Raw genomic sequence first — 12,388 nt, 5'->3', positions numbered from 1 at the left:
ATTTAAGTGAAGCCACAATACAGGGGAAGTATGAGTTTCAAAATTATTAATCCCTACCAATTACATTTGAAAAACTTACTCCTCCTGTGGAAAATATTTCCACAATCTTCCACAGGGGGGGAGTGGATTTTAGTTGGAATAGTCCAATATATTGCTATAATGTAAACTTCCTGATATCTTATATTGCTTCCTTTGTAAATAAAAAAGTGCATATTATTTGCTCAAGTATATTGAGATCAATTTATTATTTACAATATCGAATGATCATGTTTCCCCTACTACTTTTCTTCAAAATGCTCCGTTAACACATTATAATACGTTCCAGCTACGATGGCACCTTGTGACGTCACGCTGAACACATTCCATTCACTGTCAGAGGAGCATTGTGTATGTGTGTGACGGCAATGGAGCAAAGAAATCTGCAATCAATACAGCATTGATTTGCTAGGAATTGAACAGAGCACCTGTCTCATACATTTTTGAAAGTGACAGAGGTGTCATTGAAGTTGGGACAGATAATGGATTTCTTTGGACAGTATGTATAAGTTTGAGCTAACATCCTGGTTTTGTATTGTTTTATGAAAGGAACAAGGGCCATGGGCACAAAATGAATTGGGCAAAAAGTATACGAATCCGATTGTACAGAACTAAGGTTGGTCTTAACTCTAGAATTATGCAAAATTTTTGGGCCTCAACTGCTAAATTGTTGGGCTAAAGTATATAAAAGTGTACATATTTAGAATGGCAAAAACTTCACAAATCCATCTGTGAGGTCAAATTTGGGCAAAAATGGTCAGTTTTTAATTTTTTTTTAAATTTTGATCAACTTCACCAAAAATATTTGAAATTTGGCAAAAATCAGGGTTTTTTTATGATTTATGAGTAAAATTTATCATTTTTCAACCATTTTTTGGTAAAAACTTCTCAAAGTTGGTAAAAAAACAAAAACAAAACAGGTCCTACAGTTTGATCAGTTCCTAATCGGTGGGCCTTATAACATCGCGGATTAATATCAATATATTTTATTTTGAGAATTGTCTTGTGACATCTTACCAGAAGCACCATAAGTTATTATTTGAAGTCTTACACTTTGTCTACTTTATTAACACGCAAAATAAAGACCATACAGGTCAACTATGATCACTCTTAATGTCGGTCTACTTTTCGGCGCAGTGGCAAAAGCCTAACAATTCCCTCCGATAACGAGCTGATCAAAGTATAGATATTTTCCATGGTTAAGACCACCCTTAACATATCTTAGGGAAAACAAAGGAACAATGAGGTCCTAAATATATAAATGAAACTAGTTTATTAGTAAGCAGACCCCTCCCTCCCTGTAAAAGGTAATCTTGGAAAGTTGCAAATTCATCATTTTTGACATGGATATTTTACATTCCTTTTTACCCCCCACGAAACCAGTTTTATAGGATGTCATTGACCTTTTGACCTGTTTTTCCTTATTGTATCCACCTTTTTCATAATTTACCACTTCTCTGCCGTTGGCGGTGTTTGGCTCTGCTAACTCCAATTAGGCTGGAGTTAGCGAAGCAGAAAACTGAAAGCGAGGCCAAATATGTAAATTACATACTCCCAATTATGCAAAGTTAATTTGCCAAGTAACTATAAGGACTTGGTATATATGTAGTGCAAGTAAAATAGAAGTATATTATTTATATTATGTTTAGCATTTTGCTGATTTTAATCTGCATAATTAATTATATGCTATTTGAGTTCTTTTTATTATTTTTTTTCAAGAAATTAACCCTAATTAATTATACAGGTTAAAATTAGCAAAATGATAAATACATTGTACTTCTATTGTGCTTGTACAATGTACTACATTTGTACCCAGTCTCAGCTAGATAGTTACTTGGCTAATATACTTTGCATAATTGGGTGTATGTAATTTATATCTTTAATTAGCCTCACTTTCAGTTTTCCGCTCTGCTAACTCCGGCCTAATTGGAGTTAGCAGAGCCAAACGCCACCAACAGCAATGAAGTGGTCAATTACGAGAAAGGGGGATTGCCTGTGTGTTTATCATGGTTTAATAGTGATGTGAAATCTTATCATTGAATTTGTTAGGTATGTGTGTTAAGGGCTTTGGTATGAACGTTTGGACAGTATTTTTTCTGGGACATGAGAGCACATCAGACATTATCATCAAATTGCATTCTGAATATGAGAAATGTCCTGATGATATCAAATAATTTTGATTTTTTGAAATTCGCGATATAATACAAATTTTATGACAAATTATTTAAAAAATTTATTTTTAATTTTTTTAAATATTTAACAGTCCTTAAAGTAAACTTTATAAATCTAATGATATGTACTTAAAGTGTATATAGCTGGGATGAAAAGCCGATGATCTATTGAAAATTTTGACCTTTCATATTGAAGATATACATTTTGTCCAAAAAAAGACCTAATTTTTTTTGGTGTTTGGGAAAAAAAATCCATATCTTCAATACGAAAGGTCAAAATCATCGCAGCTACATACTCTTTAAGCACATATCATTAGTTTTATAAAGTTTACTTTGAGGACTGTTAAACATCAGTTTTTAATCATTTGCCATAAAATGTGTATTATATCGCAAATATCAAAAAGTCGAAATGATTTGATTCGAAGGACAGTCCTCATATTCAGAATTCAATTCAATATGTCTGATCATAGACTGTAAAAAGTTTTTACAGTCTATGGTCTGATATGCTCTCATGTCCCACAAAAGATACTGTGGAAAGTTCATACCAGAGCCCTTAAGAGAAGCTAAGAGACAAGGATAAGAAGTAATAAATAACTGAAATATACAAATAAATGCAAAAAAAAAGGAAATGTAGTTTGGTCAGTTTGTTTTATTACAAATATTGACAAATGCTATTGTCATAGAAATGCAAAAAAAAATGAAATTTAGTTTGGACAGTTTGTTTTAATACAAATGTTGACAAATGCTTTTGTAAAGCGTAGAATACAAATTCACCTGTTTCCTTACGATTTTCTTAGAACATTATTACAGCAATAACATAAACATTCGCCTAATGGCGATATGGGCTCCCTTAACATCACTGGAATTTTAGACACAAACTAAAAGTGCCCTCCCATAAAAATCCCACCAGCAAAGGAGGAGCTCACTATTTGTACATGCAAGTTACTCCAAGGCAAAGGAGCCCAGGTGCGCCATTCGTGCATTAGGCGAACATTTACATTATGTTAGAAATACAAAACAAAATGCTTTTCACAAAGATCTCATTTTTTCAGTTGTAGCAAATTTTATATTCTAAAGAAGTGCATCTGAGCATTACAAAATTGCACAAGGAAACTTATGCTTATAAAAAGTCCTCATTTGATGACATTTTCAAATACATACACACCCCTGAAAGGCAAGACAAGTAAATATCCATGGTCCTGGTTAGAAAGGAAACAGAGTTTTTAAAGTGGTTGATTTGATTTGACATAATAATGTCATTCTTAACTAAAAATATTTATCCGAGAGGGCACTCGGCATTCGTTACTCTGGTCTTAGGGAACGTTCACAAATACTTTGGTAGGGGGGGGGGTGGCTGGAAAATTTAGATTTTGGTATGTCAAAACTGTTTGACCCCCCTGTCTGTATGTCAAAAACTTTTAGGAACCCTCCCCCCTCTTCATGGACTGAAAACTTTTTTGACCCCCTTTTGTATCCACCGAAACTTTTTACCCCCCCCCCCCCCACACACACCCCCACCCCCCATACACACACATAATGAAGGTATATTTAAGTGGGAACTCAGTGGTGCAAGGCGAGGGAACTACTGTAGAGGGCAGATGTTGTGATCTTAACTAAAAAATTTGACAATGATGTTTTCTGCTTTTGCATCTGAACAAGTGCATGGTCTTTTTAAATATTGTTTACCTATCTCCCTATCTTGAACTACCACTACAAGTAATTAAATGTTGAAATGAGGGATTTTGTGTACATTTTTGATGACACATATAGTTTAATTAATGGTACTGCAAAGCATAATGGGATACTCCTTTCAACTGCTGTGCCTTCATACTGCTTCCTGTTCCTCAACTGAATTACAGCAATAGCGCCCTCATATTCATATAAAAGTTGTCCAGTGCAAGCTCTAATGTGGAGAATTATATTGAAAGGTTTCACAGAGTGAAGAGAGATGAAATCATCATAATTATCATATCTAAAAAAACACTGGATTAAAAACACAACCATTTGAAAATTGGTATAAAAAATAAAAAATATTATTAGTAAAGCCCATTTTTTGGAAGCTGAAGTGTATACGACGTAAATCTCTCAAAGTCTAAAATATCTAAAATCATTAAAAACTAAAACTACATTGCTAGCAACTGGCAAATATTAATGAGAGTACTAACTAAACAAACAAGTTTCAAGTGACTACTAGTATTTACAATAATATCACAATGTTGAAAAAAAAAATAGAAAATGTTGCCTTTCACATGATTTGGTGTCGCTTTAACGCCAGACTTCCTGTCTACAAGCTTTATGGCAATTATGCTCATGTGCGTATTTAATATAAATACTTTTATTAATATAGTCAAATCTAACTGGTAGGGGCAAGTTATACCTAGTGGGGTGAGGAGAGGAATCTGTAAATTTGACTAAAAAGATGTCTTTCATTTTTGCCCATAATTGGAAATTTCCCTGATTTCTTACTTTGATTGGTTGAGGGAATGTCCAAGATAGGGGAGTGGGACTTCTCCACTAGCTTCCACTGGTACCACTACTGCTAATGTAGTACTAGCAGAAACTCAAAGGGGGTATAAATGACAATATTCGGGGATGTGCTGCAAACATTGGTCACATTTTGGCCATATGGTACATCAATAACCCCTTTTGAAAGCCAATGTTGGGTTACTCCGTCATGTAATTATACACGAAATTAGGGTTAGGGTTAGTTTAGGGTTAGGATTAGGGTTAGGATTAGCTTACACAAAATAATTACATGAAGGATCGACCACTGTCGGTACATGGATGAGTCATTTTTTTCAAAATTGTCCAAATTTGACAAAAATTTTGCGAAAAATTGTAAAAACTTTAGTAATTTGCATAAAATTTGGCTGAAAATTTCAATAGTTAGCGATGGGTTCAAATTTCTTGGAAAATTGGTATATGAATAAGTCCCATTTTCAAATTCTCAGCGGCACATTACTACCCAAACAAAACTTTGAGTACACCCCCTCCTGCAGAAACCAATAAATTTGATTGAACCCTATTTTCCAGGCATGAGAATTTTCAGGCTTTTGCCTGAATTCAGGCAGTTTTGTTGTCCAAATTTATGCATTTTTATATTTTTTCAGCCTGTTTTGGACCTTTTAAGTACGAATTCATACGCCTTTTCAGGCAGCTTTCAAAAAAGTCATTCTCATGCCTGTATTTACCAAGTCTTATTTTTCTGTTAAAATACCATGTGTAGATAGAAAACATACAAGCCAAGCTTAGCCATCCAATGAGAGGAAGCAAGAGATAACCTGCTGTTTCATCTATCTCCCAGAATGTATACACTGTAGCACCTGCAGTTGCCAGGTAGGATAGGATCACAACACAAGCCTGCAAGGATGAGAAAAGAAAAGGAATATTTTAAAAGAGAACATAACAAATTGTAGGGTCTTTTTTCACACTTGTCTTGCAAAACAAAGTCCACAATTCTGGCTGATTATGCAGTGAGCATAAATACCATGACAAAACGGCCGGATGTTTCATGGAAATAAATTTCTACACATTCACACTGGACCACCTTAACCAGGGTATTAGCAAGGGGGATGGCTGGGGAGTCCATGGGCGGCATTTTTGGCTGCCTCACTTTTTGATAAATTTGTTATGTTTTTCTTTATTTCAATTTGAGTATATATTAGGCAAGAATTTGTAATGAATAAACTTTGATTTTGTAGGACAAATAGCTTCCATTGCTTAATCAGTTACTTTTTAGTATCACTTTCAGTGGCAGCACTAGAATTTTTTTTCGGGGGGAGGTGGCATGGGAGGGGCAAAGTGAATTTCAGGAGGGCCAAATTGCTGCAAAAAGTGGAAATATATGTAATTTTTGGGGTTTTGCCTCAAAAGTGGGGGGGGGGGGAGGGGGGTCAAGAGAAAAACATGGGGGGGCTATAGTGCAGCCACTGATTACTTTAGATTCACTTACCAATCCTAATTTATGATATCCAAAGAAGATTGGTCCCCATATCCAGTTGAATAGCAATGATAGCACATACAGTCCAAGAGGTAACATAGCACCATCAAAACCACCTGTAATGAAGCAAATGAAAATCCTGAGTAAATGTAAGAAAATACAGGGGACGGGAGGGTTGGGGGCAGGGGTGGTGTGAGGGCAGTAGTGAGGCTTTCCCAGGTGTGTGACCTGACCACCCAGGGCAAATAAATTGTGTTTGAAGAAAAATTTGAAAAGGAGGATGAACAAATTGAATAGGAAAATGAATAAGATATTTTTGAGGAAATTTACAAGATCTATGGCTATGTACACCCCTGAATGACATAGGCGTAGATCCCGGGGGGATGGGGGGATTTATCCCCCCCCCAATATTTTACCAGGGGGATGCTCCATACAATCATCCCCCCAATGTTGACGCCTGAATATGGGTTTCTGATCAAATTAACCTCATATTTGCCCATTTTAGCCCCAAAAGTGCAAATGTTCGCGCACTTCGCGAGCATTTATTCTGCTTTTGCACCATATTTCATCAGTTTAGCTTCAAAATAGCAAAATATTTCGCGCGCATTTGCACCATGAACTTATTCTGTCGCAAAAAAAGTACTGCATTCATTACATTTCCAAAATTTTTTCCAATCCCATGTCAAAAAGAAATCTACGCCACTGCTGAATGAGGGACAGCAATGATGATATGGGTGAGAGACTGTGTGTGTATTGCAACAGGCCCGGTCCATTGGCTCCAGAACCAGAGGATGCATGGGTGAGCCCCCTCTATAATTTAGGTGTGGGTCAGAAGCCAGAATGCCCTTCAGCCCTCCCCCCAATAATTCCAGGCGAGATAAAAAAATGGATCAGAAACCACAAAATGGATGTTTTTAACATATTTTTTGCCCCTCGGACAAACCCAGAACAGGTCATTAACAAAACACTCAGTAAGGGGCTTTGGGCCTTTGAAGCGGGGGGTGTGTGCAAGGGCAACCCCCTCCCTCGTGAGAAGTCTTGCCCCCCCCCTCTGAGAGGCCTTTTTTGTCATTTTTAGCCCATTTTTGTCAAAGTTTGCACCCTGGAAATTTGCCTTGCACCACACCCTCTGAAAAGTCCTTGGCTACACCACCGGATGACTGGCCTAGTTTTTTTGCTTCATGTGCTTACTACTTACCACCATGTCTCCAAACCAAATATGATGCGTAGCCCATACTAATATATAGATATGTCCACATAGGTCCTAATACCCAGCTTGGAGGTAGTATACAAGGTTTGCGTAACGACTGATACCACCCTGGACTGCTTGATTTACTTGGTATAAAAAAACTACTGAGAACTCCGCCAATATAGGGAAGACATATAGCTGCTATTATTTTGAGGTATTCTGTAAAATCAAGAGATGTCTCATCATCTGGGGAAAAACACAATAGACCATGATTAATAGAAGATTGAGCATACAGGTTATATGAAATATTAAATTTATACAAGGTACTGTTGGTCGAAGCAGCAAAAAAAAAAAATCGATTTTCTTTATCTAAATCAATATATATATTATTGAAAAATAACACTTAGGTGTCTTGCAAAAGTTCATTCTACAAATCATATATTTTGAAAACATGCTTAATTTATTGTTGTTAATGAGTTATGTATGTTTTACAAAAGTGTTGTTGTTTCAGCCCTCTTTACAACATAACTCAAGAACTACAGGACCTACAAAAGTATATCTGTGATATTTGAATTTTTCTACACGCTCGCTATGAATTGAGCAATGCAATTTTTACTAAAGCTCACTACCATTCGCAAGATGCTGTGAACTACATTTTTTGTTGCTGCTTCGACCAACAATACATTGTATACCCTTAATGCTAGAAGTAGTGGCACCAATTGGGTTTTTGTTTTTTATTTAACTCATGTGTGAACATTTTGGGTGGGGCACAAGTGGACCTTTTTTTGATCTTTGCTGGAGGAAACTTGTAGTCACCTGCTCCGCAGCCGATGGATGATGATGCACATTTATGTAATGGTGCGCAGGTTTTCAAAAGTGGAGGGAGGGGTAACTGGTCTTGATAAGTTGATTTCCTTGACTGCTCAAATTTTTTTGCTCACCTCACTCACTATAAATAATTGGTAGTCCCATACAGGAGTGTTGCAAGCGTAGGGCCTTTTTTAAACAAACATATACTCCAAGACACCATCATGAGAACTGAAAAACCCAGTGACAGCTCACAACCCAGTGACCGCTCACCCTGAAAAAAATTCTTGGGGTGAGCAGTCACTGGGTTTAGCAATTCTCATGATTTTGCATGGTGTCTTGGAGTATAGTTTGTTTGAAAAAAGGCCCTGTGGTAGTATCATGCATAGTTTTCCCCTGACTGGATGCATTTCGTCTGACTGACTGACACAAGTGGGGGCGCCTAAGAGTATCTAAGCATGCACATATATTGGGGGGCTTTGGGTATGAGCCCCAGGGGTAAAAGCAGGGGCGGTAAAAAGGAAGGGGCATCAAAAAGAATTATTCAAGAGAAAGGGGAGTAAAAATTGTCAAAAATGTTAAAAAATTGTGAAACAAATGGAATTATACACAAAAATGTGACACTTTTGCTGTTATAAGGGGGTACTACACACCTGGCCAATTTTATGCCTATTTTTGCATTTTTCTCAAAAATTATAGCACATTGGTGACAAGTAAGATATGTATATTATAGGGCAAGGACTACAACTATTGTACTGAAAATTTAACAACTCAAAGTAAGTAATTATTGATTTATTGATCAAATATTGGTTTTCCCTCATTTTTGACTGTAACCCAACAATTGTTGTCTGTGCTGAAATCAAATTTACAGTGCAGTAGATGTAGTCCTTGCCCCTATAATATACATATCTTACTTGTCCCCAATGTGCTATAATTTTTTAGAAAAATTTATGCAAAAATAGGCACAAATTTGGGCAGGGGTGTAGTACCCCCTTAAGTTAAAAAAAGAATGTCAATAAATGCAACAGGAAATACCTCATTCCCAATTAATCAATAATATTGATTGATTTACAGAATGGCAATTTGGTTATGGGATGGTTGCACAAAGTTTTCTTTGTTGATGAAACCTTGCTTCATGACTTGTTCATTTAAAACACTGCTAACAAACAAACAAATGGCAATAAATAGCTATAAATGTCACATACCTAAAATGTTTAAATGACACACGTCACTAGGGAACCCAACATGACAATAATCCCAACGCTGATATGAATCAGTTGTGTAGCACCATGGAGTGGAATGACCATCAGGATTACGGCAGTAATTATGCTCTCCGATACCGGTTGCCGGATACAGGGATGGAAGGCGAAGATGAAGATGAGGAGTCTGTGATGTCCATATTTGGCATGTCAAGCCTGAGATGGTTTGGGAAACAAATCCACGGTAGTCTTTACCGTCAACGTCTGTATAACACTCAACATCTGAAAACAAAGAAAATAATTTTAACTTTTTTTAAAACGAATATGCTTGGTCAGAATTTGGGAGGAGGCATTTAAGTGTATTAAACAAGAACACATTTGCTTAAAAAGTTACCTTTTTCAGAGTCTTGGTTAGCAGCGACGTAGCTTGCGACACCATCACGGGCGTCTTCATTCAGCGTGAGACGCCAGTGATGGTGTCGCAAGCTTACGCCGCTGCTAACCAAGACTCTGAACAGGGTAACTGTTTAAGCAAATCTCAAGAATGACAGAGTCCAATATCAGTATCCATGCTGCTAAGAACACATTTATTGATAAAAACTTAAAACTAAATCCTTATAAACACAAAGTGTTTGTTTTGGTCAAAAAGGTTTTTTTATTTGGGTTTTATCAAGGTCAAGGGCTTGTTTTAAATGTTGTAATGTAAAATGTTTTTAGCAAATGTTTAAAAATAGTTGCCAACATTATGTTTGGATGTTTTACTGCAATTTTTTTATGATTTTAAAATGTTATTAATCATTGGCGTAGGGGGGCACCGAACATGATTGGGGGGCACCGGGTCTGAGGGGGGGGGGCACAAGCCTTTTTTGGCAATTTTCCAATGGGATTTCTAAAAATTTCAGATCGATTGGGGGGGGAACATGCACGCTGTGCCCCTATGCTACTGTTATTAATAAATGTTCTATACCCTTTAATTTAATGTGTCCTGCTCCTGAATTTAACTAAATTTGAAGGACACTTCGATACAGTCCATTAAAAGTCCAAATTCAATAGAAAACAAAACAAAGTCTAGAAAACATTGATTTTTAAACAAATAAAAGTAATAAAACCAGACAGTTTCTAAAATAAATTTAACTTACCTGCGTATTCAAGCACTGGTTTACTGTCGGGCTGGTATGAAAGAAAACCTAAAGCCATGAATACTACAAAGGTTATTGGGTCCCTTGCACAAACTATCTCAATCAATGAGAACAGTAGTAGGCCCATGCAGAACAAAATACCGTGACGGCTTGCCATGATTCTTCTGACTTCGGATGTTGTGTCCCTTTTTTCCTTCAATTCAGGCTCTTTTTAAAGATTGACCCATGGCCTTCGTTTTCATTCACATTTCCTTCTAAAGCTGTTGAAAAGTGTTCGCAAGTTTTACGCTATAATTTTGTTATCATCAATCACAAATATTTTACGAACGTAGGTAGGCCCTGTTGCATGCACTTGTTGTTACGGACGCTTTAATAGGCGACAGGCTTTGTTGCAGACGAGCTTAATTTACCTACTCCAAATGAGCTTCTCTGATTGGCCAATGGGAAGTTCATGAGGTTTGGAGAGGGCCTGAGGGATGGAGAGAGTGGTGGGTGGATTCTTGGATTATCAGTTTTGCTCCATATACAAAATCTATCCTCTCAACAGGCTCCCAAAGTCCGTTTTGCAACTTACAAATTGGCCGATCAATATCTTATAAACCTATATCATCGAACTACAACAGAATTTTGAGCTGTTTTGTAGGCCTACTGAGCAAAGAATACAGGGTGTATCAAAATGATTGGTACTGATCAGTTTCTATGATTATGGGGATTATGGACTGGACAAGACTGCCACATCAAAATACAACATATTAAAAGATCCATCTCATTTGTAGATAAATATTATTAAGAGTCCTAAAACGGCAATTTGTGGTCATATCAAGATCTATAATTATATAAACTCTTTATGACCATGTTACTATTGAACAATTTAATTAACATCGGTATAATTTTGAGTTCAACAGAATGCGTTCATCATAACATATTTTTATCAAAATTAAACTATGACATAGTCTGCATTTTCAAAAGGTTTTAATCTTGATTTAAAAAAAGCTGCTGATTTACCTTTCAGCCTATTTTAGGCTATTCTTGCCACTGTGCACCCCAGGGCCCGCTGACTTTGGGGTCTAAGGTTTCTGCCGTTGTTTCTGCATGTACGCCCCCCTGGTCGCCTAAGATAACACTATCAGATTAAAACACAAACGATGTTTCAAAGATACCTTTTTCTGTAAACGCATAGCCTGGCCGCGATTATTTTTTACGTACATCATATTTGTAAATTTTGATTTTTTTTTCCGTTTTTCATAATCAAACACGGAATAAAGCAAAACACACTGAAAAAATAAGATTTTCTGAAAAATCAACTGATTTTACCACATATGTTACAAATCAAATACAAAAAACATAATCGCAGCCTGGCCTACACCTGACCAAGTCCCCGCTGATAAGGTTGCACATTGCCAATGATCATTTCAACGAATGTTATGAGAATTATGAATAATTGAATTATTTTAAAGATGAATGTGTTTTGCGAATTTCTTCAGCATTTCTTCACCCCATACTTCCCCAAATTTTCGACGCCATGAGTACCCGCAGATACACAGAGATTGCAGATCTGAGAGTCAGCAAAATAAGGTAAAAAACAAATTATTTTTTAAAATTTATTTCATTAATTTTTTTGAGAGGGGGGGGTTCTAGACTTCTCCGTAGTCCACTTGCCCATTTTACATACTCTGGCCATTACATTTAAGCATAAAACTCTGATTTATATTGATTTGTGTGCAACTGATAGATTTTCACATCTGTATCTGATCTTTTCAGTCACCGCACTCCCTCTGTTTGTTAATAGCTTCCCAAGTGGATTTTCGGGGTTCGCTATCAATAAACTCAGGTAGATTCCAAAATTAGAATTGTTCAGTATTAAAGTGAGCCATTATAATTATGCAAGATAATGTTGCATTCAGTTA

General features: G+C 36.5%; 1 protein-coding gene across 1 annotated transcript; it reads right to left on the bottom strand.

Moving 5' to 3' along the window:
• Positions 1-3,707: 3,707 nt before the first annotated feature.
• Positions 3,708-10,863, bottom strand: LOC140165883 (uncharacterized). The gene is made up of 5 exons (XM_072189226.1): positions 10,482-10,863; positions 9,349-9,624; positions 7,346-7,582; positions 6,160-6,263; positions 3,708-5,567 (listed from the first exon to the last, which is right to left on the bottom strand). The coding sequence occupies exons 1-5, from the start codon at positions 10,636-10,638 to the stop codon at positions 5,304-5,306; spliced, it is 1,038 nt and encodes a 345-aa protein (XP_072045327.1). The 5' UTR covers positions 10,639-10,863; the 3' UTR covers positions 3,708-5,303.
• Positions 10,864-12,388: the final 1,525 nt, after the last annotated feature.

This window comes from Amphiura filiformis, chromosome 12 (assembly GCF_039555335.1).
Source record: "Amphiura filiformis chromosome 12, Afil_fr2py, whole genome shotgun sequence".
Classification (NCBI taxonomy): Eukaryota; Metazoa; Echinodermata; class Ophiuroidea; order Amphilepidida; family Amphiuridae; genus Amphiura; species Amphiura filiformis.
The sequence above is the reverse complement of the archived record's forward strand: the minus strand, read 5'-3'. Positions and strand labels throughout refer to the sequence as shown.

Bases quoted from the DNA above. Each gene is read 5' to 3' on its own strand.
- LOC140165883 (XM_072189226.1), bottom strand. From the start codon at position 10,638: ATGGCAAGCCGTCACGGTATTTTGTTCTGCATGGGCCTACTACTGTTC. The intron at 9,625-10,481 runs GTAAGTTAAATT...CTTTGTTTTCAG, and splicing joins ACCAGTGCTTGAATACGCAG to ATGTTGAGTGTTATACAGAC. The intron at 7,583-9,348 runs GTATGTGACATT...GTTTTTCCCCAG, and splicing joins GTGTCATTTAAACATTTTAG to ATGATGAGACATCTCTTGAT.